At 50.1% G+C, this 27382-nt stretch overlaps 1 protein-coding gene across 6 annotated transcripts in view; it reads left to right on the forward strand.

Annotated features, from left to right (window-relative positions):
• Positions 1-27382, forward strand: part of HPSE2 (heparanase 2 (inactive)) — a 277720-nt gene that overhangs the window by 190530 nt on the left and 59808 nt on the right. For all 6 annotated transcript variants that reach the window (XM_030570710.1, XM_030570711.1, XM_030570717.1 and 3 more), the window contains one exon: positions 15907-15954. In XM_030570710.1, coding sequence (XP_030426570.1) covers positions 15907-15954 — 48 coding nt within the window. The remainder of the gene's footprint in view (positions 1-15906; positions 15955-27382) is intronic.

Genomic DNA, 27382 nt, shown 5'->3' on the forward strand with positions numbered 1-27382 from the left:
GCCAGTCGGTCCCCAGCCTGTAGCAGTGCATGGGATTCTTCCTTCCTAAGTGCAGGACTCTGCACTTGTTCTTGTTGAACCTCATCAGATTTCTTTTGGCCCAATCCTCCAATTTGTCTAGGTCACTCTGGACCATATACCTACCCTATAGCGTATCTACCTCTCCCCCCAGCTTAGTGTCACCCGCGAACTTGCTGAGGGTGCAATCCTTCTTGCTACCCTTCACATCCCTTGCTAGCTGCAACTCCAGTTGTGCGGTGGCCTTCCTGATTAACCCCCTGCATGCTCAAGCAATATCTTTATACTCCTCCCTAGTCATCTGTCCAAGTTTCCACTTGTAAGCTTCCCTTTTGTATTTAAGATCACTGAAGATTTCTCTGTTAAGCCATGCTGGTCGCCTGCCATATTTGCTATTCTTTTTGCACATTGGGATGGTTTGTTCCTGCGCCCTCAATAAGGCTTCTTTAAAATACATCCAGACTCCTTTCCCCCTCATATTAGCCTCCCAGGAGATCCTGCCCATCAGTTGCCTGAGGGAGTCAAAGTCTGCGTTTCTGAAGTCCAGGGTCCATATTCTGCTGCTCTCCTCTCTTCCCTTTGTCAGGATCCTGAACTCGACTATCTCATGACCACTGCTGCCCAGGGTGCCACCCACTTCTACTTCCCCAACCAATTCTTCCCTGTTTGTGAGCAGCAGCAGGTCAAGAGGAGCACGGCCCCTAGTTGGTTCCTCCAGAACTTGCACCAGGAAGTTGTCCCAAACACTCTCCAAAAACTTCCTGGAATGTCTGTGCACCGCTGTATTGCTCTCCCAGCAGATGTCAGAGTGATTGAAGTAAGTCCCCCATGAGAACCAGGGCCTGTGATCTGGAAACTTCTGTTAGTTGTCCGAAGAAAGCCTCGTCTACCTCCTCCTCCTCCTGCTCTCGTGGTCTATAGCAGACATCCACCACGACATCACCCTTGTTGCTCTCGTCTCTAAACTTAACCCAAAGACTCTCAACAGGCTTGTCTGCAGTTTCATACTGGAGCACTGAGCAATCATATTGCTCCCTTACATACAGTGCAACTCCTCCACCTTTCCTCCCCTGGCTGCTTGAGAAACCATTGATTTGCAACTAAATATAACCTGTGCACTCAATGGGATGCTTCTTGGTGCTTGCCAGGAGGATACATTGTGTCTAGACACATTTATTTAAGCAATCATAGAGCTTAATTTACATTTCTTCAATTTCTTTTTTAATTTTTTGAATTATGTTAGAAAATGGTTTATGATGCTTTTCTTTATGAGATTAATTTTTTTACTTGTGATTTGTGTCACGGTCTACTGGGATGGAATTTCAGATGCAATTAAAAATGCACAAAAACAGCATTTTATTTAATAAATGACCTTAAATGTCCTGGATACATAAACTCTTTTCTCATCAAAACATATTTTTTGTTTAAAACTAACAGATTTATTAAACAAAGGCAGTATCATCTGTAGTTAATGAATTGAACTAATTTGTTTCTGGTCACCATGTGCTTCAAGATTTTAGAACTAGTAGATCTCATCCTCACGCTTACTTTTTATTCAGACTGGAAGAGGAAAATAAACTTTCCTGCTTTTTCAGCCTCCAATTGGTTTTGTAACTTTGAATAGACTAGTCATTGAGCTGAACTAGGTGAATAAACAGACATGAAGAAAATATTCTCTCTGCACCTGCAAGAGAGGCTACTGTTCATAGAATCATAGAATATCAGGGTTGGAAGGGACTTCAGGAGGTCACTTAGTCCAACCCCCTGCTCACAGCAGGACCAGTTCCCAGCCAGGGCTTTGTCAAGCCAGGCCTTAAAAACCTCTAAGGATGGAGATTCCACCTGTCTACTGTTGTCAGCAGCTGGTTTAGCACTTCAACAAACTCTGGTTCTGGGTGCTTAGCACGTGATTTCCACCAGTTCAGTAGTCTGAGTTTTCTTTAAAACTTGACAGCAAACATGTACAGCTTAATATTTTTTGTGTTTAATGTATAGACTCATAGAATAATAGGTTTAGAAGGGACCACAAGAGTCACCTAGTCTAAACCCTACAAGATGCAGGATTTATTGTGTCTAAACCATCCAAGCCAGATGGCTCCAGCCTCCTTTTGAAAACCTCCTGGAAAGCAGCTTCCACAGCCTCCCCAGATGTCCATTCCATTGGCCGACTGCTCTTAGCGTTAGGAAGATTTTCCTGAAATTTAATCTAAATCTTCAATGCTGTAGTTTGAACCCATTGCCTTTTGTCCTGCCCTCTGTGGCAAAAGAGAACAATTTTTCTCCATCTTTTTATGGCAGCCTTTCAAGTATTTGAAGGCCGCAATCATATTCCCCCCTTAATCTCCTCTTTTCCCAACTGAACAGACCCAGTTCCTTTAGCCTTTGCTCATATGGCTGCATTCTATCCTTTTGATCATGAGTAGCATGGGAAGCTGCTCATTCGGGGAGGCTAGCCCTGCCCCTTCTACTTGAGGCCCTGCTGACCCTCCATCCCAGCACCCCTAGCACTGGGCAGCATACTCCCAGCCCTGGGAGGTGTGGCCCCAGTGCCCGGGGGCCCCTCAGCGCTTGCAGCCCCAGCCACCCCAAGTCCAGGCAGCAGGCTGGCCCGCCCTAGCCCCAGTCCCAGCCCACTTCCAGGAAGAGGAGAAGCTTGCCTGAGGTCGGGCCAAGGAGGGAGTGGCAAGCAGGAAGGGGCCTGGAGGCAGAGCATGGGCGGGGCTACCTGGGGCTGTCTGGGGCGGTGTAGCCTCCCCCGGCCTGCAGTACCTGCCACCTTTGCCTTTGATCATCTTTGTCACTCACCCCTGGATCCTTTCCAGTTTCTCTACCTCCTTTCTATACATTGGTGATCAAAACTGGACACAGTTCTCCAGCTGAGGCCTAACCAGTGCCGAGTAGAGTGGTACTGTCACCTCCTGTAACGTGTGTGCTATGCCTCTGTTACTGCAACCTGGCATTGCATTTGCTTTTTTCATAACAGCATCACACTGTTGACTCATGGTGGATCACAGCCTTAACATAATCCCCAAATCCTTCTCAGCTGTGCTGCTGCCAAGCCAGTTATCCCTCATTTGTATTTGTGCATTTGGTTTTTCTTCCTCAGTCCCTTGGTTAGATGCTCCCATTAGTATTGGCCCATAGTCCAGAGGTTTGGGCAGGGAAGACACAAAATGGAGATGTTTCCAGCACCTTTTATGTCTTCTGCCATGTGGAAGGAAAATCCATTGTTTCAAACAAAGCCCTTTGTACCACTAGTGGAAAATTATAGGTAAAGGCTGGAGCTTGGAGTCAGGAGAGCAAGTGCCATGTCCATGCATGACTTTGCTTAGTCATAGCAGGAAAGCCAATTATCTGTAGACAGGTGTCTCCCATGGTCCCATGTGAGTTATGTTCCTTGAGGAGCCACTTAATTTGAATAGTCCCTTCAAGATGTGCAGGCTATATACAGAGGTGAAAGTAAGCCAGTACTGGCCGGTACAGAGGACCAGTAAGAAAAGGAGACTGGCTGAGGGAGGGAGAAGCCTGCCCCCTGCATAAGAATAGTTTAAACTCAGCTGTTCCCTGAGTGGTTCAGCCCTCGGGGTTAGGAGCAGTTTCTGGCATCCTTGTTAATTTCACTTACAGTAGCTGGGGGGAGGGTGTGTTTGACCATGGCAGGGGCAGTCCCTGTCTGCAATATTAATATACACAACAAATACAAGCATTTGGCTGCATAGCTTAAATCCAGAGCTAATAAAAGCAGGTGGAAGGGGAAAACTCACTGTCACATTGGTTTCTCCTCTCCTCCCTCCCCCTCCTGCAGCCAGGCTGCAGACAAGGCTCTGCATTCCTTCCCCCCAACAGGGGTTCTTCTCTAGGCTCTGGCTTGCAATAGGGACACTGGCTGAGATGCCTGCTGCTGCTGCCTGCATAAGAACAGTTTAAATTCAGCTGTTCCCTGCACAGGTCAGCCCAGAGTTAGAAGCCATTTCTGGCATCCTTGTTAATTTCACTCCCAGTTGTTGTTGGAGTGGGAAGGGTGTGTTTGACCATGGCAGGGGCAGTTCTTTTCTGCCCCCGGGCTGAGGGGATCTCCTATACACAAAAAACACAATCAAAATCAGGAACCATTTCCAAGTTCAAATCTATCGCATGCCCTCCCCAGTAGAGGATCATGGTTGTGATGTGCCATCTATAAAAAGGGAAATAAAAACAACCCAGGAAACTACAGACCAGTTAGTTTAACTTCTGTGCCAGGGAAGATAATGGAGCAGATAATTAAAGAAATCATCAGCAAACACTTGGAAGGTGGTAAGGTGATAGGGAATAGCCAGCATGGATTTATAAAGAACAAATCATGTCAAACTAATCTGATAGCATTCTTTGATAGGATAACGAGACTTGTGGATAAGGGAGAAGCAGTGGATGTGATATACCTAGACTTTAGTAAGACATTTGATATGGTCTCGCATGATATTCTTATGGATAAACTAGGAAAGTACAATTTAGATGGGGCTACTATAAGGTGGATGCATAACTGGCTGGATAACCGTACTCATTGAGTAGTTATTAATGGCTCCCAATCCTGCTGGAAAAGTATAACAAGTGGGGTTCCGCAGGGGTCTGTTTTGGGACCGGCTCTGTTCAATATCTTCATCAACGATTTAGATGTTGGCATAGAAAGTACGCTTATTAAGTTTGCGGACGATACCAAACTGGGAGGGATTGCAACTGCTCTGGAGGACAGGATCAAAATTCAAAATGATCTGGACAAATTGGAGAAATGGTCTGAGGTAAACAGGATGAAGTTCAATAAAGATAAATGCAAAGTGCTCCACTTAGGAAGGAACAGTCAGTTTCACACATACAGAATGGGAAGAGACTGTCTAGGAAGGAGTATGGCAGAAAGAGATCTAGGGATCATAGTGGACCACAAGCTTAATATGAGTCAACAGTGTGATACTGTTGCAAAAAAAGCAAACATGATTCTGGGATGCATTAACAGGTGTGTTGTAACCAAGACACGAGAAGTCATTCTTCCGCTTTACTGTGCGCTGGTTAGGCCTCAACTGGAGTATTGTGTCCAGTTCTGGGCACCGCATTTCAAGAAAGATGTGGAGAAATTGGAGAGGGTCCAGAGAAGAGCAACAAGAATGATTAAAGGTCTTGAGAACATGACCTATGAATGAAGGCTGAAAGAATTGGGTTTGTTTAGTTTGGAAAAGAGAAGACTGAGAGGGGACATGATAGCAGTTTTCAGGTATCTAAAAGGGTGTCATCAGGAGGAGGGAGAAAACTTGTTCACCTTAGCCTCCAATGATAGAACAAGAAGCAATGGGCTTAAACTGCAGCAAGGGAGATTTAGGTTGGACATTAGGAAAAAGTTCCTAACTGTCAGGATAGTTAAACACTGGAATAGATTGCCTAGGGAAGTTGTGGAATCTCCATCTCTGGAGATACTTAAGAGTAGGTTAGATAAATGTCTATTAGGGATGGTCTAGACAGTATTTGGTCCTGCCAGGAGGGCAGGGGACTGGACTCGATGACCTCTCGAGGTCCCTTCCAGTCCTAGAGTCTATGAGTCTATGTCCAAACTGCTCGCAGATCCTCTTTGAAATGTTACTGAACCGCGCAGGGAACAGCTGAGTTTAAACTGTTCTTATGCGGGAGGCAGGCTTCTCCCTCCCTCAGCCAGTCTCCCTGCTCCCTACTGCAAGCTAGAGGGAAGTCCCTGCAGCTGCTGCTCAGTGCCAGGCAGGGAGAAAGCACGGAGCCTAGTGTCCGCAGCCTGGCTGGAGGAGGAGGGAAGACACGGAGAAAAATGTGACAGTGAGTTTTCACTTTTTCAGACTTACTCCAATAGTAAAGTTTTATTACAGGCAGTCCTGGTAGTAGTAATAGTTGCTTTATTTTCTCTATGTCATGCAATGGGAGGGATCCATGAAGTACATAGGAGAGGTGAGTTGCTTGCAATTGGACCATATGGGTAAGAAATGTAAATTACTTTCACCCCTGCCCAAACCCCAGGGCTCCTAGCCACCTCTGCAGCTGGTAGATCCCGAAGTGATTTAAAGGGCCCAGCTCCTAGCTTCAGCTGAATCCCTGAGCCCTTTAAATCCTGATTTAAAAGCCCTGGGATTTAAAGGCCAACCTCTTCCAGTTGAGGCCCCTCCCCCTCTGCAGGACTCTGAAGTACTGGCAAGTCTTTAAGTTATTTTCACCCCTGGCGAAATACCTTGTGGGGGCTACCCAGGAGCAAACATTTGAAATCCAGGTATAGAGCCAATACGCATAATTTCAAGGACAACAAAGATACATGCATACAAATAGCATAATCCTATTCAGCAAATCATAACGTTTCTATTGACGCCTGACTGGACACACTTTGTATAAGATTTCTTACAATAATATAATAGTGGTAGCAACAATGATCTGCATGGCCATATTTTATTCAGATAACACCCCCTCAAAGAATTCTAGTAGGTTGGTGAGGCATGATTTCCCTTTACAAAAACGATGTTGACTCTTCCCCAACAAATTATGTTCATCTCTGTATCTGACAATTTTGTTCTCTACTACAGTTTCAACCAGTTTGTGTGGTACTGAAGTCAAGCTTACCTGTCTGTAATTACCAGGATCACTTCTGGAGCACTTTTTGAAAATTGGCATCACATTAGGTATCCTCCAGTCATTTGGTACAGAAGTGGATTTAAATGATAGGTTACAGACTACAGTTCGTAGTTCTGCAATTTCATATTTGAGTTTCTTCAGAACTCTTGGGTGAATCCCATCTGGTCCCGGTGACTTATTGCTGTTTAGTTTATCAATTTGTTCCAAAATCTCCTTTACTGACACCTCAGTCTGGCACAGTGCCTCAGACTGGCTCAAGTTTGAGAATCTCCCTCACATCCTCAGCCATGAAGACCGAGTTTGCAAATATTCTTGCCAGTGGGTCTGAGATTTCTTCAGCTATTTCCTTCCGCACCCTTGAATGAATAGCATCCAGCCCCACGGATCTGATTTCATTCAAATTGGTCAGAAGATCTCTGATGTGTTCTTTACTTACCCCGATCTGCATCCCTTCCCCTTTATTGCTATAGTAACTTCGCTAGTTGTTCGGTCACATGTTATTTTTTGGGACAAGACTGAAGCAAAGTTGGCATTGAGCAACTCTGCCATCCTATCATCTTCTGTTACCAGCTCACCACCTCACTGAGCAGCGGACCCATACCACCCTTGAACTTTCTTTGTTCTTATTTGAAGAGCCCCTTCTTGTTGTCTCTAACATTCCTTATGAGCTGTAGCTCATTCTTTGCTTTGGCTTTCCCCATTTTGTCCCTGCATGTTCATGCTATTCGCTTGTCTACTTCCCTGGTGACATGCCCCTCCCTCCATTTCCTGTATGGATCCCTTTTGGTTTTTAGATAGCAAAAAAGCTCCTTGTGCTGCCGAACGGGTCTCCTGTGGCATGCATCTTTCCTCTGTGTTGGAATAGCGTGATGTTGAGCCTCCAGTTTACATCTTTTAGGAACTGCCAGTCTCCTTGGACTCTTTTTCTTCTTAATTGGTCTCAGGGCCATCCCTACTGATACGCAAAATACGCAGCTGCGTAGGGCACCAGGAAATTTGGGGCACCACATTTCCTGGTGCCCTGCGCAGCTGAGTGCTGCTCCAGCCCCTGCTCTGCCTCTTCCGCAGGGCCTTGCCCCTGCTCTGCCCCACCTCTTCCCACCCTGCCTCCGCCCCCACACCCTTGAGGACGGTTGCAGGGGTTGGATCTGCACTCATCGCATGGTAAGTGGAGTGACCCGACCCTATCCCACTCCGCTGCCCTGGCTCCCAGCCACACCACCGGTGAGTGCTGGGGGGCAGTTCCTTCCTGCCCCCCAAGGCTGGGAGCCAGAGGAGCAGAGCGCAGCAGGCTGGGTTTGGGGAGTGGTTTCTCCCCAGCCCTCCCACTGGGAAAGGCTTGGTGCCCACCTCCCCCCTCCCCACGGAGGCCTGGGCCCCCACACAACCCACCCGTGGGGGGGCGGGGGGCTGTATAGGGCACCAAAATGGCTAGGGACAGCCCTGATTGGTCTTTCCATGGGATCTTGCCTGCTATTTCTCGGAGTCTGTTGAACTCGCCTGTCTGAAGTCCAGTTTTGCTGTTCTCATGTCCTTCCTTTCTAGGACCTTGAATTTTATCAGATCATAATCACATCCTTTCAAGTTCCCGACCACCTTCCCGTTCGCAACTAATTCGTCCCTGGTGGTCAAAATCAGATCCAACATGGAAGAGCGAAGAGCTTGCAAGACGTATTCAATCACAAGTGCTAACTCCGTGGGCGCTCTGGTTCTGGAGCACCCACAGAAAAAAAATAGCGGGTGCTCAGCACCCACTGGTGGGGCCGGCTGATCAGCTTGTGTTTATATAGCGTCAATGGATTATATTTTGTCAATTTCAAATTTAATTTTAAGTAGGTTCATTTTTATGAGTAAACCTGCCTTTAATTTAAATAACCTGATTTAAATCAAATTTTTAACTTTTTAAAAATGATCCGTTTTTGTCCATCCTGATACTGATTCATTAACAACCTAGAGGGGGTGGGTTCTCCATCTCTGGCAGCCTTTAAGGCAAGACTGGATGTCTTTTCCAGAGACACTGCAGCTCAAACAGCCGGATGATCATAAATGGTCCCTTCTGGCCTGCAATTGATGACTAACCCTATGGGGCCTCTGTGCTGCTCTAACACTAACAATGTCTCCTGAACCAAGGCTGTTCTGGCACAGCACACTGACCCGGGCTATAACGACCCCCTTGGGATCCAAGCCTCTTCTGTGTTGGAGCAAAAGAGACCTGTGGGGCAGGGGCGACAGCTCCTCCAGCCCCAGCACCGCAGTGGGGCTCGAGGGGGGATCCAGGGACCAGGTTCGTTGTAGTCCAAGGTTTGTTACTGTGAAGAGCATTGTAGCGAGGCTGGGCTGTACGTATGTGCCAGCAACATCTGCACAGGAATTACATTATACACCAGTAGGAATCCTTATCGAGCGCTTGTCATGCCTAGATCTGGCTCTTCTAAGGAGGTGAAGGATCATGACTCTTATCTTTAACTCCGGGGTTTAACTGAGTCGGAACGTTTAAGTTTAGTGGGATCTTCAAGCCTTTGTTTTGCCATTTTACTGATATTTGTACAAAACAAACACAAAATTGAACCCTGAGCAGAATTAGAATCTTTCTTTGAACACTGGTTTTATGCAGAATAAGAAGAGTTCCAAAATGGTCCCTTTCCCCCCCTGAAGTTTTTTCACTTGATTGTCTCATCTTTCCTCTGTATTAATAAATGGGCCAAAGAGTCAAAGAAATGAACGTGACCCCATCAGTGGCCAACATACACTGGTTGTGATGCAGTAGGGACTGTCTGCATGGGGGATGGGAGAGCAGAGAGTGACTTTAGGTGAGGGATGGTACCTGAGCCTGTAACCTGAGCCAGGAAGGGGGGTAGAGGAGTAGTCACCTTTGCCAGGGAAGCTGGACAAAGGTAGGGGCCAGCTGGAGAGGGTTGATCAGTTTCGGTTTTGGGCTGGGTAGTTGGAATTCAGGGAATCCCAAGCTGGGATCTAAGCTCCCTGAACCTCCAGAAGGACTTGACTGAGGGGTCCTGGTTTTGCCTACAAGCTCTGCTGTAGCCTGCGTTCCTGTTGTCCAATAAACCTTCTGTTTTACTGGCTGGCTGAGAGTCACTGTGAGTCCCAGGAAGAGGGGTGCAGGGCCCGGACTCCCCCATACTCTGTGACACTGATGCTGAATGAGGTTTGGGGTTTGGTGCAGAGACCACAGCCTGCTTAGTATCATGGCAAAAGCAACATTCCTCAACCTTTGAACCGTTAATTAATGATAACGGGAGCAGGGAGGGGGACCGTTAAAACAATTCAGATGTCATTAAATGAGAGTTTCATTTGCACAACATCCCTCTTTCCTCCACCTGTTAGCTGGAGAGAGATTTTAGAAAGAAATCTTCCTTGTCTGACCAATTCTTAGATGGGATTAAAGGTACTAACAACTGTCCTGTTGGGTAGGGTTGCCAGGTGTCCAGTTTCCATCGGAACACTCAGTCGAAAAGGGACCACTGACCAGGCTGTTAAAAGTCCAGTCGGTGTGCTGTGGGTCTAAGGCGGGCTAGTCCCTGCCTGTCCTGGCACCGCTTTGCACTTCAGAAGTGGCCATCAGGTCCAACTCCTAGGTGGGGAGGCCATGGGGCTCCACATGCTGCCTCCACCCCAAGCACCGGCTCCGCACTCCCATTGACCAGGAACCATGACCAAGGGAGCTGGGGGGAGGTACCTGCTGGCAAGAGCAGCGCATGGAACCTCCTGCCTAGGAGCCGGACCTGCTGGCTCTTCCGGGGTGAAGCACAGTGCCAGGACAGGCAGGGAGCTCACCTTATCCCTGCTGCGCACTGACCAGGAGCCGCCTGAGGTAAGCCTGCACCCCAGCCGCAAGCCCCTTCCCCAGCCCTGAGCTCCCTGCAAACCCAGAGGCCCTTCCTGCACCCCAAACCCCTCATCCATGGCCCTACCCCAGAACCTGCAACCCCAGCCAGACCCCTCACCCCCTCCTTGCACCTCAACCCCCTACCCAGTCCAGAGCCCCCTCCCACATCCTGAACCCCTCATCCCTGGCCTCACCCCAGAGCCTGCACCCTCAGCCCAGAGCCAGTACCCTGTCCTGCACCCCAACCACCTACCTCCACCCGCAATCCCCTACTACACTTCAAATCCCTCGTCCCCACCTCCCAACCTGGAGCCCCCTCCTGCACCTCAAACCCTTCATCCCCAGAGCCTGCACTCCCTCCCACACCCTAACCCCCTGCCTCAGCGCACAGCCCCCTCCCACATTCTGAATCCCTCAGCTCCACCCCCCAGTCTGGAGCCCCCTCCTGCACCCCAAACCCACTCAGCCTTGCCTAACACCATGGTCAGCACATGGTCCCCCAAACAAGCAGACCAACAGCAAGCACACCCCAACAAACACAAACACACACACACCAGATAATAAACTTACCCCAAGACTCAACTATCCCCATATTGACTGGGTACATGTCACCTCAGGACGGGATGCTGAGATAAAGTTTCTTGACATCTTAAATGACTGCTTCTTGGAGCAGCTAGTCCTGGAACCCACAAGAAGAGAGGCAATTCTTGATTTAGTCCTAAGTGGAGCACAGGATCTGGTCCAAGAGGTGAATATAGCTGGACTTCTTGGTAACAGTGACCATAATATAATTACATTTAACATCCCTGTGGTGGGGGAAACATCACAGTGGCCCAAGCATTTAATTTCAGAAAGGGGGAGTACACAAAAATGATGAGGTTAGCTAAACAGAAATTAAAAAGTGAAATCTCTGCAAGCTAAATGGAAACTTTTCAAAGACACCATAAGAGAGGCACAACTTAAATGTATATCCCAAATTAAAAAACATTGTAAGAGAACCAAAAAAGTGCCACTGTGGCTAAACAACAAAGTTTAAGAAGCAGTGAGAGGCAAAAAGGCATCCTTTAAAAAGTGGAATTTAAATCCCAGTGGGGAAAATAGAAAGGAGCATAGACTCTGGCAAGTGAGATGTAAAAATATAATTAGAACATAAGAATGGCCAGACTGGGTCAGACCAAAGGTCCATCCAGCCCAGTGTCCTGTCTACTGACAATGGCCAATGCCAGGTGCCCCAGAGAGAGTGAAGCTAACAGGCAATGATCAAGTACTCTCTCTCCTGCCCTCCATCTCCGCCCTCTGACAGACAGAGGCTAGGGACACCATTCCTTACCCAGCCTGGCTAATACCCATTAATGGACTTAACCACCATGAATTTATCCAATTCCCTTTTAAACATTGTTATGGTCCCAGCCTTCACAACCTCCTCAGGCAAGGAGTTCCACAAGTTGACTGTGCGCTGTGTGAAGAAGAACTTCCTTTTATTTGTTTTAAACCTGCTGTCCATTAATTTCATTTGGTGGCGCCTAGTTCTTATATTATGGGAACAAGTAAATAATATATGGAGATATACCTACCTCATAGAGCTGGAAGGGAACCTGAAAGGTCATTGAGTCCAGCCCCCTGCTTTCACTAGCAAGGCCAAATGGCCCCCTCAAGGATTGAACTCATAATCATGGGTTTAGCAGGCTGATGCTCAAACCACTGAGCTATCCCTGCCCCCAGTAACTTTTCCTTATTCACTTTCTCCACACCACTCATGATATTATATACCTCTATCATATCCCCCCTTAGTCTCCTCTTTTCCAAGCTGAAAAGTCCTAAACTCTTTAATCTCTCCTCATATGGAACCCATTCCAAACCCCTAATCATTTTAGTTGCCCTTCTCTGAACCTTTTCTAGTGCCAGTATATCTTTTTGAGAGGAAACCACATCTGTGCACAGTATTCGAGATGTGGGCGTACCATGGATTTATATAAGGGCAATAAGATATTCTCCATCTTATCTCTATCTCTTTTTTAATGATTCCTAACATCCTGTTTGCTTTTTTGACCGCCTCTGCACACTACATGAACATCTTCAGAAAACTATCCACAATGACGCCAGATCTCTTTCCTGATTAGTTGTAGCTAAATTAGCCCCCATCATATTGTATGTATAGTTGGGGTTATTTTTTCCAATGTGCATTACTTTACATATATCCACATTAAATTTCATTTGCCATTTTGTTGCCCAATCACTTAGTTTTGTGAGATCTTTTTGAAGTTCTTAACAGTCTGCTTTAGTCTTAATTAGGAAGGCCAAAAGAGAATTTGAGGAACAGGTAGCCAAAGACTCAAAAAGTAATAGCAAAAAAAAATTTTAAGCACATCAGAAGTAGGAAGCCTGCTAAACAACAAGTGGGGTCACTGGACGATTGAGATGCTAAAGGAGCACTCAAGGACAATAAGGCCATTGCAGAGAAACTAAATGAATTCTTTCCATCAGTCTTCAAAGCTGAGGATATGAGGGAGATTCCCAAACCTGAGCCATTATTTTTAGGTGACAAATCTGAGGAACTGTCCCTGATTGAGATGTCAGTAAAGGAGGTTTTGGAACAAACTGATAAACTAAACAGTAATAAGTCACCAGGACCAGATGGGATTCACCCAAGAGTTCTGAAGGAGCTCAAACGTGAAATTGCAGAACTGCTAACTGTAGTCTGTAACCTATCATTTAAATCAGTTTCTGTACGAAATGACTGGAGGATAGCTCATATGATACCAATTTTTTAAAAAGGTTCCAGAGGTGATCCCGGCTATTACAGGCTGGTAAGCCTGACTTCAGTACCAGGAAAACTGGTTGAAACCATAGTAAAGAACAAAATTGTCAGACACGTAGATGAACATAATTTCTTGGGGAATAGTCAGCATGGTTTATGTACAGGGAAATCACGCCTCACCAATCTACTAGAATTCTTTGAGGGGGCCAACAAGCATGTGGACAAGGGGGATCCAGTGAATATAGTGCACTTAGATTTTCAGAAAGCCTTTGACAAGGTGCCCCACCAAAGGATCTTAAGCAAAGTATGCTGTCATGGGATAAAAGGGAAAGTCCTCTCATGGACTGGTAACTGGTTAAAAGACAGGAAACAAAGGGTAGGAATAAATGGTCAGTTTTCAGAATGGAGAGAGGTAAATAGTGGTATCCCTTAGAGGTCTCCATTGAGACCACTCCTATTAAACATATTCATAAATGATCTGGAAAAAGGGATAAACAGTGAGGTGGCAAAATTTGTAGATGATACAAAACTACTCAAGATAGTTAAGTCCAAGGCAGACTGCAAAGAGCTACAAAAGGATCTCTCAAAACTGGGTGACTGAGCAACAAAATGGCAGAAGAAATTCAATGCTGACAAATGCAAAGTAATGCATTGGAAAACATAATCCCAACTATACATGTAAAATGATGGGGTCTAAATTAGCTGTTACCACTCAAGAAAGGGATCTTGGAGTCATAGTGGATAGTTCTCTGAAAACATCCACTCAATGTGCAACTGCAGTCAAAAAAGCAAACAGAATGTTGAGACTCATTAAGAAAGGGAGACATAAGATAGAAAACATCATATTGCCTCTATATAATTCCATGGTAGGCCCACATCTTGAATACTGTGCGCAGATGTGGTTGTCCCATCTCAAACATGGGAACTGGTCCTGCTTTGAGCAGGGGATTGGACTAGATGACCTCCTGAGGTCCCTTCCAACGTTGAGATTCTATGATTCTATGAAAAAAGATACATTGGAATTTGGAAAAGGTTCAGAAAACGGCAGCAAAAATGATGAGGGGTCTGGAACAGCTGCTGTACGAGGAGAGATTAAGAAGACTGGGACTTTTCAGCTTGGAAAAGAGACAATTAAGGAGGGATATGACAGAGGTCTATAAAATCATGACTGGTGTGGAGAAAGTAAATAAGGAAGTCTTACGTAGTACTCCTTCCCATTACATGAGAACTAGGGGCCACCAAATCAAATTAATAGGCTGAATGATAAAAGTGAGGGGCAAACACCGCAAGGGATTTCTCTCTGCCTGTCCGTCTCCCTCTTTGCGCCTAAGAATACAAAAGACAAACCGCTGGACTATGGCCTGAAGATTTTGGTCAGTAATACTGCCTGAAGGATGTGGTAAAGAATTTACATGGAATCAAATCTAGTTTGTTACGTAAGAAAGTGTTTATCTTTCTTTTTCTTGCAACCATTGCTGACTTTTATGTCTCTTGACTTGTACTCAGTCTCACTTAAGAGCCTATCTTCCCTTGTTGTTAATCTGGTTTTATTGTTTAATCCAATCCAGTGTATTTAAATTACATTGTCTGGGTAACTCCATTTAGGGTGGCAAATTGTGTATTGTTCCCTTACAGAGACAATGGACCTAATATCTCTGGACTGTCCAGGAGAGGGCTGAATGGTTTAGAGAAATACATCTTGGAGAGGAATCCAGGAGTGGGGATGTGTTGTAGTAACCCAGGCTGGTGAGAACCAGAATGCGGCTGGCAGGCTGCAGTTACAAACCGACGCAGGGGCACCTGCATGCTGGTGGCTGTTTGTCTGGGAGCTACAGCAGCAAGGCATTGCAGGGCCCCCCAGGTTACAGGGCAGGCGATGAGATGGGGCTGGAGAACTCTCCTGTATGTCACAATGGTTACAGTGACTTCCCAAAAACATCACAGTACAATGCTCACCGCACAACACACACACACAACTGTCATTAACGTATGCAAATCGATATTTTTGTGTGTATATTCATAATATGTTTTATAACAAACTAGTCACAGACTGCATTGCAGTGTGATTTAGGGGGTATGGTTTCTGATGTGAGCCTTGAGGGTGATGATATTGCTGACGAGGAGGTGACAGGACTAGAGAGGCCGTTAGTGTGTTGGTGGCAGAAAGCTAATGCTTGGAGACTGGCAGTGTGCTGGGTGTGAATGGGAACTATGATCTATAACTGCCTTGGTTTGGGTATTAGGCATGCGAGGAAATACACTTGAACAAGCTGAACTCTAATTGAACAATGACTATTGTGTGGGGATGAGCATCTCCCATGTGCTTAGACTTCTGAGTCAGGAACTATCAAGAGACTAATTCATGCACGTATCTTGTTGCCACCTTAACTATGGGGCTCCTAAAGTGCCTCCATAATCCTCATAGATCTGATGTCCTGCAAGAATGCTCAAGGCCTTGATCGTGGGTTGGCTTTCTCCTCCTCCTGTGTTCTGAGCTGGAGATGCAGCCGGCGCTTATAATAATTGGTTGGCTGGTTCTTTCCATTTAAGGACACAGTAATCCAGCTCAGCAGCAGCCCGTGCAGTGACCGTATCTGCCATCGTGTGAGTTGGGAGGAGTGTCTGTTGCTCAATATCAGGCTTACGTGGTTTCTTCGTTTCTTTCCTACAGGTTCATGAAGGTGGCTGGCCGCACAGTGGATGCTGTTACCTGGCAACAGTAGGTATTCACCATTCCTTGTACTTTCCACAGCTAGCAGCTGTGCAGCAGTGAGACGTTGTTTAGGGCAGAGTTAACATCTTGTTTAGGTTCAAACGGTCACTGTGAAAGGGACAGACCCCTGGAAGCCACCTCCTCAGCCACTGTACTGGAGGGAAAGGCCGTCCCCTGGCAGCTCAGGTGGAAACATGCCCTGGCAGGGATGCATTAGCCTCTGCTATTGCCCTGGGCTGGGTGTGTAAGTACCTACCTGGGGAACAGAGATTTAATCATGAGTTCCCCAGTCTAGCAGAGACAGGTCTAAAAAGAGCCAGTGGCTGGAAAGTGACGCTGGGTAAGTGAAGGCTGGAAATACGGCGTGCATTTTTAACAGTGAATGTAATTATCCGTTGGGACAACTTAGCAAGGGCTGTGATGGTTCTCCAGCACTGGTACTGCTTTTCTGAAGGAACTAGGCTAGGAATTATGGTGGGGCCGTTCTCTGGCTTGTGCTTTACAGGAGGTCAGACTAGGTGATCAGAGTGACCCTTCAGCCTTGGAATCTCTGAATAACTGATCACCCCTCCCAGGCTACCAGATTGCAGAAAGTGGAAAAAACTCTCCCAAAGCTTCATTTGTTCCTGGGTTCCTGATACATAGTAAGGTAGCAAAGAGTTCTGTGGCACCGTATAGACTAACAGACATATTGGAGCATGAGCTTTCGTGGGTGAATGCCCACTTCGTCGGACGCATGTGTAAGCTAGTGCTAATGTGAGCATGTGCTAGTAAGGTAGGCAGACAGCTTCAGGGTTTGGCAAGGCTGCACAGGACAGGTGAGAAGGAAACTGCATGTGGTGCACCACTGGACAATTTGAAAGTTCATCTGTGTATCCTGCTTCTCTTTGCACCTCTGGCTGTTGCCTCTCACATGCTGGTGGCCTGGATCTAAACCCACTGGAGCCAGAGGGAGAAAGACTCAGTCCAATGGTAAATACATTACTGCCAGGAGTAATGTGTAGCTGGATTCTCTGCCACCCTACACAGGAAACAGAGACTGGGTGCCCAGAGGGAATGCACCTATAGGAATAACCTACAAATCACTGCACAGCACTGTAACTAGGATACAGGGCTGGAGAATAGATTCCCACAGAAATCTTTTATGTAAACTCCCAGGTTCTAGTCCAGGATGGGCTTGTCAGCAAGAGGTTAATGCTTGATTTCCCACCTGACTCCCCAAATTACGAAACGAAAGTGTTAATAGCGCCATTGGCAGAGAGGCTTGGAGCATGTTTGTGTGTCATGGATAAGATGAAGATTTTGTCAGGGATATTTTCAGTAAAAGTCAGGGACAGATCACGGGCAACAAAGAAAAATTCCCTGGAGCCCGTGACCTGTCCCTGACTTTTACTGAAAACATCCCTGACAAACTGGGGAGCCCAGCTGCCTGCAGAGGTTGGGCAGCTGCGGGGGCCGCTCCAAGCCTGTGGGGGCTTGGAGCTCCAGGGTTCCCGGGCTCAGAGCTCTGGGTACCCCCGACACCTGTGGAGACCGGGAGCTTTGAAGGATCTCCAGCGCCTACAGCAGCTCAGAGCTCGGGGACCGCCCCCTGCATCGGCCGGGAGATGCAGGGCAGGTGGCTCGCAGCCCCGGAGCAAAGAGCAGCCCCCCCTAGCATGGGCCGGGCAGCCCCAGTGCCTCCACCCTCCTCCTCCCCCCGGCACTGGGTGGCCCCACCACCCCAGGTCCTAGTCGCCCTAGCCCAGTCCCTGAAGAGGAGCAACATGCTGGGGCTGGGGTCAAGGGGGAAGGGCAAGCACTTAGCCGGGCTTCGGGAAGAAGTGTGAGCGGGGCCATGCGGGGCTGTTTGGGTTGGCGCAGCCTTCCCCAGCCTGCAGGACGCGCCGCCCATGACCGTAATCCTGCTAGGGAATCAGGAACCTACCTTTGACCAAGGGAACAAGCTGAGCCCCACCCACTCCCCTGACAATGGACTGGAAGCCAAACCCTGACGAGTGGCACTGAGCACCACAAAGTGTTGGCCTTTTTGGTGTAAATTATTCCGTGTCCTCTCCCCTTCCCCGTGAGCCTCAGCTTTCCAGGTTCATCCTTGATTGCTTGCACGGGCACCTTGCACTGCAGGTGTGCACCTCGTGACAGGGGAATGTCGGAGAATGTTCCCTCTGTGGAACCCGAGCGAGCAACCCTGTCCCTCTCAGCTCCTCTTACTGCCACTGATGGTTGTCAGAGCAATGCCAGGCTGCTTATGACAAATGTGTCCCTCACTCCTGTGTGTCTATAGCCTGCTGCGGTTAGAAATTAGCTAGTTCTCAGGGCTAGGGTTGTGGTTTAGGCCTTTTTTGACCACTTTTATCTTTCGGTAATGGCATCAGTACCAGAATGATGCCCAGCTCGCCAGGATTATGTCCTGCTGGACTTGTGCTAAGCCTGTACCAGTCAGCGACCCACACTGGCCTGCTTACAACATTTGGGAAAATCCCACATTAGTGACAAATGTCCCGTTTGTAAAGGGATCAAGCCCTGCTTAAAGAAAGGCAACACAGAGGCTCACGTGCTTACTTATGGAGGCAGCCCTCTGCCCTTCATCAGAGTCATCACTTGGAGAAAGCGCCCCCAGGATGTCAGTTCCAGTGTGGAGTGCCACACTGGAAATGTCCTCTGTCCCAGTCATTGGAACTGAAGAAAAGGCTCAGGCCTTCCTCAAGTTCAGTACTGGAGCCAAGTAGAGGCAGAGACTCTGCGAAACATTCAGGGGAGAGGCTCTCCCTGGAGCACACTTCTACTTCACACAGCACACAGTCAACTTGTGGAACTCCTTGCCTGAGGAGGTTGTGAAGGCTGGGACTATAACAGTGTTTTAAAAAGAACTGGATAAATTCATGGTGGTTAAGTCCATAAATGGCTATTAGCCAGGCTGGGTAAGGAATGGTGTCCCTAGCCTCTGTCTGTCAGAGGATGGAGATGGATGGCAGGAGAGAGAGTACTTGATCATTGCCTGTTAGGTTCACTCCCTCTGGGGCACCTGGCATTGGCCACTGTCGGCAGACAGGATACTGGGCTGGATGGACCTTTGGTCTGACCCGGTACAGCCGTTCTTAGTGAGAGGAGATTGCTGTCTCTGGAACCTGTGCCAGGTCTGTTGTGGCCATCCCCTGAAAGATCTCTGCAGCGCCCCTCCCCACCACTCTGGAGACATGCGCAGCTGCAAGGGACCTGCTTAGCCTCTTGGTACCAGTATCACAGGTCGTACAAGAAGGTTTACAACCAGTACCAATGCCTGCACCTATCTCGCTGCGTCAAGAGCCTGCAGTATTGTTACCTCCCAAGCTTGCACAAAAGCTGGAGCATTCAAGGGGGATACCTCCGATGGTGTCGCCAGTCCTGCCACCCCTCTCAGTCTCAGCAGGTTCTGCCCTTCCATTGTCAGTGCTCTCAGACTCTTCTTCTGCTGACTCAGAGGTGAGGCCATCTGTATCCCATTCAGGTTGGGGAACATACCCACCTCTCAGTTCTGGGCACCATGGGCCATGCAGCAACCTCAGCACTGGCCTCCTTCTAAGTGACAATGGTCCGGATGAGGATGGGTCCAGGCCTGTACCAATGGCAGTTCTGGACACTGTGGGACATCACCTCTCCGGCTAGGACCTCCCCTCGACCCTTTTGCTCACTATCTTCAAGAGCATTTGGGGGCATCGGCACCAACAGCCTCCAGCTCTGGTTCCCCATACCAAGATCAGTACCAACCAGCAGGAAGTCTCTCAGGCAGCTTCTTCATTACAAGACATTGGTCAGCCCCCACCTCAAAAGTCTGTGGCATCCTCGTCTCACAGGGGAGCTGGAACAATGTTTATAGTGCAGCTGCTATATACTGTCATGGAAACCATTTTGGGGAGTGGGGGGGGGGGAGTGCAGCAGCACCCCCACCCCCAACCTGGACTTCTAGTTCCAGCGCCTATGTCATCTCATCACCAGATGAGGTGTTGAGCCAGCAAGTGATTCCCTGCTGCCAGAGGACCACAGGGGCTCATCCAGATCTACTGAGAAGTATGGCCTCTGTGCTTGACATCCAGGCAGAAGAGGGGCGTGGATGCTTCCACAAGCTGGCAGGCATTCTGGTATCGACAGCCCCTGCCAGGGTAGCTCTGCCAACCAACGAAGCCATCATTGAGCCGGCTGAGGTGTTTTGGCAGACGCCTTCCTTCTGGCTTCCCACGGCAAAGCGAGCTGAGAGGAGGTGCTACATCCCCTTGAAGGGGCATGACCATTTCTGCTCTCTTCCCTCCTCAGGTTCCCTTAAGGGCAGCTGCCAATGAGCAGGACAGACGAGGACAACAGGCATTGATGCCAAAAGACAAAGATTCAGAGAGGCTGGATCTGTTTGGTCACAAACTTTATTCGTCAGGAAGTCTGCAACTCAAGATTGCAAACCAAGAGTCTCCCTGAGTCATGGGGAAAACAAAATCTAAAGAGACGTTACCAGAGGACAGTAGACAGGAGTTTGCAGCAATGGTGGAAGAAGGCAAACTGGTTGCCAGGACTGCTGTCCCGGACAGTTTAGACAGCAGACTTGGCTGCTGGAACCATGGCATCAGCTACTACAATGAGAAGGTGTTCGTGGATCTGGGCTACTGCCAGAAGTCCGGCAGCCCATCCAGGACCTCCCTTTCAAAGATCCCTGGTTGTTTTCAGAAGAAACGGATGGTCAGCTCCATAGCCTAAAAGATTCCAGTGTTGCCCAGGGCAACACTAAAATCTCTTGAAATCTATAGTCCAGCAATGAAAGGGAAACAATTTCATCTACAGCAGTTGTACAGGCTCAAAGTGTTTGCTCCCCGAGCCCAAGATCTGCCAAAGAGAAAGGGCTGGGGTTATAGGGAGTGTCCTACACTGCTCATCCCATCCAGCGGCCTTGTCCAAACAATGGAACCATGGCATCAGCACAACAGCATGTGGAGCCCCTCAGCCAGCTACATTGCATGGAGGCTCCCAGAGCCTCTCATGAATCACACAGAGAAAGGCACCAGCCAGTTCCCCTCAGCTCCCCAGCCTTAGGTACTGTCCTGCGCGGTCAGAAGCCCGACCAGTATAAGTTTATTGCCCAGTCCATCCCTCCCTCACCGTGGAGAGAACGTGCACCAGCCTTTGTAACCTGAGCTGAGATTTCCCCAGCACTTCAACCAAACACCCACTTTTAGGTAAAGTTTGAAACAGGTTTATTAACTGCAGAAAGAGAGTGTGGTGGTGTGTGCACACCCCATCCCCCATCGAGGGGGATAGCGGGTGTGTGGACACAGTGGTTACTGTCTACCTGGCTGTCTTGGTCCTCACCACACTGAGGTCCAAGAGTCAGAGTGAAAGCAGCGGCCCTTGAGTCCAGGGAAGCGTGGCTTAGCACCCAGAGTCAGTACCACAGCCCTTGCCTTCAGGGCAGCACGGCCTAGCAGCCGGAGTCAGAACCGCAGCCCTTGCCTTCAGGGCAGTGCAGCTTAGCAGCCAGAGTCAGTACCACGACCCTTGCCTTCAGGGCAGGACGGCCTAGCGGCCGGAGTCAGTACTGCGGTCCTTGCCTTCAGGGCAGTGCAGCTTAGCAGCCAGAGTCAGTACCACGGCCCTTGCCTTCAGGGCACCGCGGTTTAGCCACCGGAGACAGTACCACGGCCCTTGCCTACAGGGCAGCGCGGTCTAGTAGCCGGAGTCAGTACCACAGCCCTTGCCTTCACGGCAGTGCGGCCTGGTGGCTGGAGTCAGTACCGCGGCCCCTGCCTTCAGGGCAGCGCAGTCTAGCAGCTGGAGTCAGTACCACAGCCCTTGCCTTCAGGGCAGCGTGGCCTAGCACCCGGAGTCAGAACTGCGGCCCTTGCCTTCAGGGCAGCGCGGTCTAGCGGCCGGAGTCAGAACTGCGGCCCTTGCCTTCAGGGCAGCGTGGTCTAACGGCCGGAGTCAGTACCACAGTCCTTGCCTTCAGGGCAATGCGGTCTAGCGGCCGGAGTCAGAACTGCAGCCCTTGCCTTCAGGGCAGCGTGGTCTAGCGGCTGGAGTCAGTACCACAGCCCTTGCCTTCAGGGCAATGCGGTCTAGCGGCCGGAGTCAGAACTGCGGCCCTTGCCTTCAGGGCAGCGTGGTCTAACGGCCGGAGTCAGTACCACGGCCCTTGCCTTCAGGGCAGCGTGGTCTAGTGGCCGGAGTCAGTACCACAGCCCTTGCCTTCAGGGCAATGCGGTCTAGCGGCCGGAGTCAGTACCGTGGCCCTTGCCTTCAGGGCAGCGCGGTCTAGCGGCTGGAGTCAGAACCATGGCCCTTGCCTTCAGGGCAGCGCGGCTTGGCGGCTGGAGTCAGAACCGCGGCCCTTGCCTTCAGGCTCATATTGACCTCTAATAGGTCCTGATCAGTGGAAAGCCGCCTGGATCAGGGCCTGTTAGCGGAAACAAACTCCCAGGCTAAATAAATGCAAATTCATCTTGGATCAGTAGGGGAAGGCTCCCTCTCCCAGGTCCTGGGACCTTTGGGGGTAGGGTCCGTGGACGGTGTTCTGCTGCCCTGGTGCTGCCTGGCTGTGTGCTGGGGATGTGTGGCATACAGCACCACAAGAGAAACAGCGGGAGTGAGCAAGAAGCTCTTCGTTGAATTGTTGCCAGCTATGTAATGTAAAGGCCTCATTTCTATGGGACCTCCTCTGGTTGATGGGGCCTCGCCCTGGCTTGCAGCATGGACCCGTAACCAGTTGTGGGGACTGGCGGTGGATTGCGTCTGTGGATAATGATCATAATGGCTTCTCTCCCCTCTTTGTTCCAACAAACAAACAAACAAACAAACAAACTCTTTGAAACCAAGAAGAAAATTATTAGCAGGTGACAGTTTATTTTAATGCTGAGGAAACCAAATTGGTGTCGAGCTTAAAATATGAACGTTGCTTTCCCAAATCCTGGCGATCCTCGTGGGATGTTGGTTATAATTTGTCAAAGCTGTTCGTCCTTGGAAAATGCTCTGCTTGCTCCACCCAGGGAGCTCCGAAACAAACCCTGCCTGGCAGATTGACTGGGTGCAAACTCCACTTTCTCCTCGATCTGATGAAAATATGCCCTTGTTTGGATTTCTAGAAGCAGATTTGCCAGACGTTCCAGCTCTTCTTGAGCTGCCTGATATAATCCCTGTGTCCCGCTCCCCCCGTCCTGAAGTATTCTTGTCTCAGTGTGTCGGTGGCTGGGGCGTGCATTCAGAGGTTCTGTTATAGTTGGGTGTGGCGGGTAGGACTTGCTCTTTTTCCTTTTGAGATGGAATTTTGTTGGTTGTGCTTGGTTACAGGTCAATGTTTGTCGTTGGCTAGAGCCCTCAGGGATTGCAGCTGGGGAGCAGAGAAGTCTAGACGGGATTTCCAGTCATTCAGGCTGCCCACCTCCGGACTTCGATGCCCACTTGGTGTCCTTGCCCAGACTGAAAACGATTAAAGAACGGGGCAGGCCCTGGTCTTGCCCACTTGCCCAGACTGAAAACGATTAAAGAACGGGGCAGGCCCTGGTCTTGCCCACTTGCCCAGGCGCCCTGTTGCTTTGGAGTCGTGGGGGGCAGCTGTGCGCGTAGTTCCTAGCGGTGTGTGCAGCTGCTGGGGGGCATGTGCGACTCAGGCATAGTGTGAAAATGTTCCCTTCAGACAAAAGGATCCCGGCATTCGCACACAGCGGGATGCTTCCGGCTTCAGAGTGCACGTGGGCGCTTGGCTGGGTGCAGGTTTAGTTAGGGCAGAGGGTGTTGGGGCAGGTGCCATGGGCATGTTGGTGGGGCTTTGGGTAGGGGGCGTATCAGGGGCTTGGTTTGAGCAGGGGTTTGTGTCAGGGTGGGGGCCTTTGTTAGGGTGGTTCAGTTGGGGTGAGGGCATGTGTCAGGGGCAGCATTACTTTGGTGGACGTGTGTTTTAGGGGGCAGGGGTTGGTTTGAGTCGGGGAGTGTGTTGGCGGGGCTCACTTTGGAGGGGGCATGTGTCGGGGGCTGGGTCCAGTTTGGGTGGGGGGCATGTGTCGGGGGCAGGGTTCGGTTTGGGTAGGGGGAGTGATGGGCAGGGTTCAGTTTGGGGGGGCGTGTGTCGGGGGCTGGGTTCAGTTTGGGTGGGGGGCATGTGTCAGGAGCAGGGTTCAGTCTGGGTGGGGGGCATGTGTCGGTGGGGTTTGGTTTGGGTGGAGTAGGCGTGTGTTGATGGGATTTGCTTTGGGTGGGGGGCGTGTCGGGGTTTGGTTTGGGTGTGGGGGCATCTATTGGGGTGGGATTCAGTTTAGGGGGGCATATGTCAGTGGGGTTCAGTTTGGGTGAGGGGGCGTATGTTGGTGGGGTTAGGTTTGGGGGCACGTGTGTTGGTGGGGTTTGCTTTGGGGGGGCATGTGTCGGGGCAGGGTTCGCTTGGGGGCGTCGGTGGGGTTTGGTTTGGGTAGGAGGCGTGTGTTGGGGTGGGGTTCAGTTTGGGGGGCATGTGTTGGGGCAGGATTCAGTTTGGGGGGGTGTTGGTGGGGTTTGGTGTGGGTGGGGAGGCGTGTGTTGGTGAGGTTTGGTTTGAGAGGGGGATTGTTGGGGTGGGGTTTTATTTGGGTGGGAGGGTGTTGGGGGCAGGGTTCGGTTTGGGTGGAGGGATGTTAGGGGCAGGGTTTGGTTTGGGTGGGGGGCATGTCAGGCGGGGTTCTTTTTGGGTGTGGGGGCATTGGGGTGGAGTTCCGTTTGGGTGGGGGGGGCGGGTGTCGGTGGCAGGGTTCAGTTTGGGGGTTGTCAGGGGCACGGTTTGGTTTGGGTGAGGGGATGTTGGGGTGGGGTTTGGTCTGGGTGGGGGGGCGTGTTTCAGGGCAGGGTTCACTTTGGATGGGGGCATGTGTCACTGGAGTTTGTTTTGGGGGGGCATGTGTCAGGGCAGGGTTTGGTTTGGGGGGGTGTATCGGTGGGGTTTGGTTTGGGTGTTGGGGTGGGGTTTGGTTTGGGTGGGGGGATGTCAGTGGCAGGGTTCAGTTTGGGTGGGGGCATGTGTGTCGGTGGGGTTCAGTTTGGGGGGGCGTGTCGGGCAGGGTTTGGTTTGGGTGGGGGGATGTTGGGGTAGGGTTTGGTTTGGGTGGGGGTGGCAGAGATGGGGTCCAGATTGGGCCTGGGTGTACTGGTTGGGGATGTCAGGGGGGTGAGTCTGGGAGGAGGGTGGGTTGAGCAGGGGCATGCGTTGTAGGGGGCTCAGTTTGGGCAGGGGGTTGGTTTGAGAGGGTTTGGTCGGGTGTGGGTGGGGGTCGGTTGGGACGCCTGTGTGTGCATTATGGCTGAGTGGAGATGTGTTGGTTGTGTCACTCGTTGTGTGGGGAAGGAAGGAAGTGGAGGTTGGTTTGTTCTAGGGATGTACAGGGGTAGGGCCTGTATGTTTGGGGGTGCGGTGCACATGGGGCCTGCGGGAAGTGTGTGCACAGTGTGTGGACATGGGAGCTTGCCTGGCTCTGCAGCAGTGGATAGAGCACAGGCTGCCCTGGGGTCTATTCTGACCAGCTGGGTGAGCTTGGGCAAGTCACTTCCCCTTCTGTGCCTCAGTTTCCCCACCTGGAGGAGAGGGGGTCACAGTGAGCACAGAAGGCCTCTCGGGGAGGAGATGCCAGCTCAGGCCATGGGCTGGGTCTGGTGAGAGAAATGGAGGAAAGCTGATTGAAACACAAAATTATTGTGTCTGTGCCCTGCCCCCTCTGTGTGCCTGGCAGGGTTGGGGCTGCCCCCGTCTCTCTGGGACAAAGCTCTTTGGCCACACGCACAGGTGCCAGGGCAGCAGTAGCAGCTCTCCCAGCAAAGTTGCCGCCTGCTGCCCCTCCCGGCTGGCCGTCGGGGACCGTGCACTCAGCCCCCCAGGCACACGGGCGGTAAATTCTAAGCAGACTCTCCCTGGAGTGGCAGGCAACACACTCGATCCGGAAATTCCTGAGCGCTGGAAGTTGGCTTTAATTTAATTAACTGGAATAAAAGAAGGGGTCAGATAATGGGGGCAAAGGTCTCTCTCTAAATTAAGGGGGGAGTAAACAAAACCAGCTGCTCAGGGGCTGGGGGCTGTCCTCGTTAAATGGGGTAAGAGGCTAATGGACCAGGCAGCTGATTGTGACTCTTTTGGGGAAGGATTCCGAAGGCAGTGGGAAACCCAGAGGGGGAGGGGGTGGCAGAGGTGCAGCCAGGTCCCATGAGTAGCCAGGGAATCCTGGTGCCCGGCATTGCGTTCACAGGGTGTGGGGAGTGACTGCGTCTGACATGCTGCCCCTGTCCTGTGCAGTGCATGCTAAACGGTGAGGCAGGCCCCTCCGCATGTGCAGCAGGGCTGCCCTGACCCCTAGCTCTGCAGCAGTGGGTAGAGCACAGGCTGCCCTGGGTTCTATTCTAACCAGCTGAGTGACCTTGGGCAAGTCACTGCCCCTTCTGTGCCTCAGTTTCCCCACCTGTAAAGTCGGGCTAATGATACTGATCTCCTTTGTAAAGCTCTGAGCTCTAGGGATGAAACACGCTAGGTAAGAACTAGGTAGTGATTGTTATTACTGGTTCCCTTCCATAACCTGTCGTGTGCCAGTGTCACCAGCCCAGCCCTGTGTCACGAGCCTCATTGTAGTTATGTGATATGCTCCATGATACACAGCTCCAGCTGCTGGAGTTATGTGATTACATGAGAATCTTGGCTGTCATTTAAAAAACAAGTTCTAGCCTTTGTGGGTGCAGAAAAAGACAGCACCTGGGTCATGTTTTCCAGTTAAGGGCTCAAAACCCAGGAGGGGAATAAAACAAGCCCCAAATGTATTATTGTTAATATCTCATGATTTGGGGGCCCGGCTGATGGGTTTGAATGCTTGGGGTTAGGGCTGTAGTTTTCGAGGGATGGGGCACAGTGCGGCCATGCCAAGTGCCTGGCTCTAGTGCTAGTTGGGAATCTTCTTTTAGCCTGGTTTTTGACAGAAAATCATCAAAACATCAAAACAGTTTTTTCCTGAAGTGTCTTCTTTCTGTAGAAAACGTCTGGGTTGTTGGGTTTTTTGTCAAAATAATTTGGCCAAAAACTCAAAAATATCCCTGTGAAAAGTTGTTTGAAAACAGATATTTCTACATTTTGGGAAAAAAATTCTGTGGGTGGGAAAAAAAGAATTTCAGATCAGTGAGGCTGTGACTTACCGATGTTGCGGTGATGGGATGCTGCTCCCCTCAAAGGAGCTCAGGGCTGTGCCAGGGAGGATGGCACGGGGTCGTGGCAGGCGGGCGGTGTTGCTCCCCCCAGGCACTCAGGGTTGTAGCATAGGGAGACGCACTGCTTCCCCTGCACCCCAGTGGTAAGGGTTGTGGTGGAGGGGGGTATGTGCTGCTCCCCCCAGGGAATTGGGGTCGGGGGGCTCAGGGTTGTGGGAGGGGGAGGGGCACTGGGGGGGAACATGCTGCTCCTCCCCCAGGGGGCTTGGGGTTG

This window comes from Gopherus evgoodei, chromosome 7 (genome assembly GCF_007399415.2).
Source record: "Gopherus evgoodei ecotype Sinaloan lineage chromosome 7, rGopEvg1_v1.p, whole genome shotgun sequence".
Classification (NCBI taxonomy): Eukaryota; Metazoa; Chordata; order Testudines; family Testudinidae; genus Gopherus; species Gopherus evgoodei.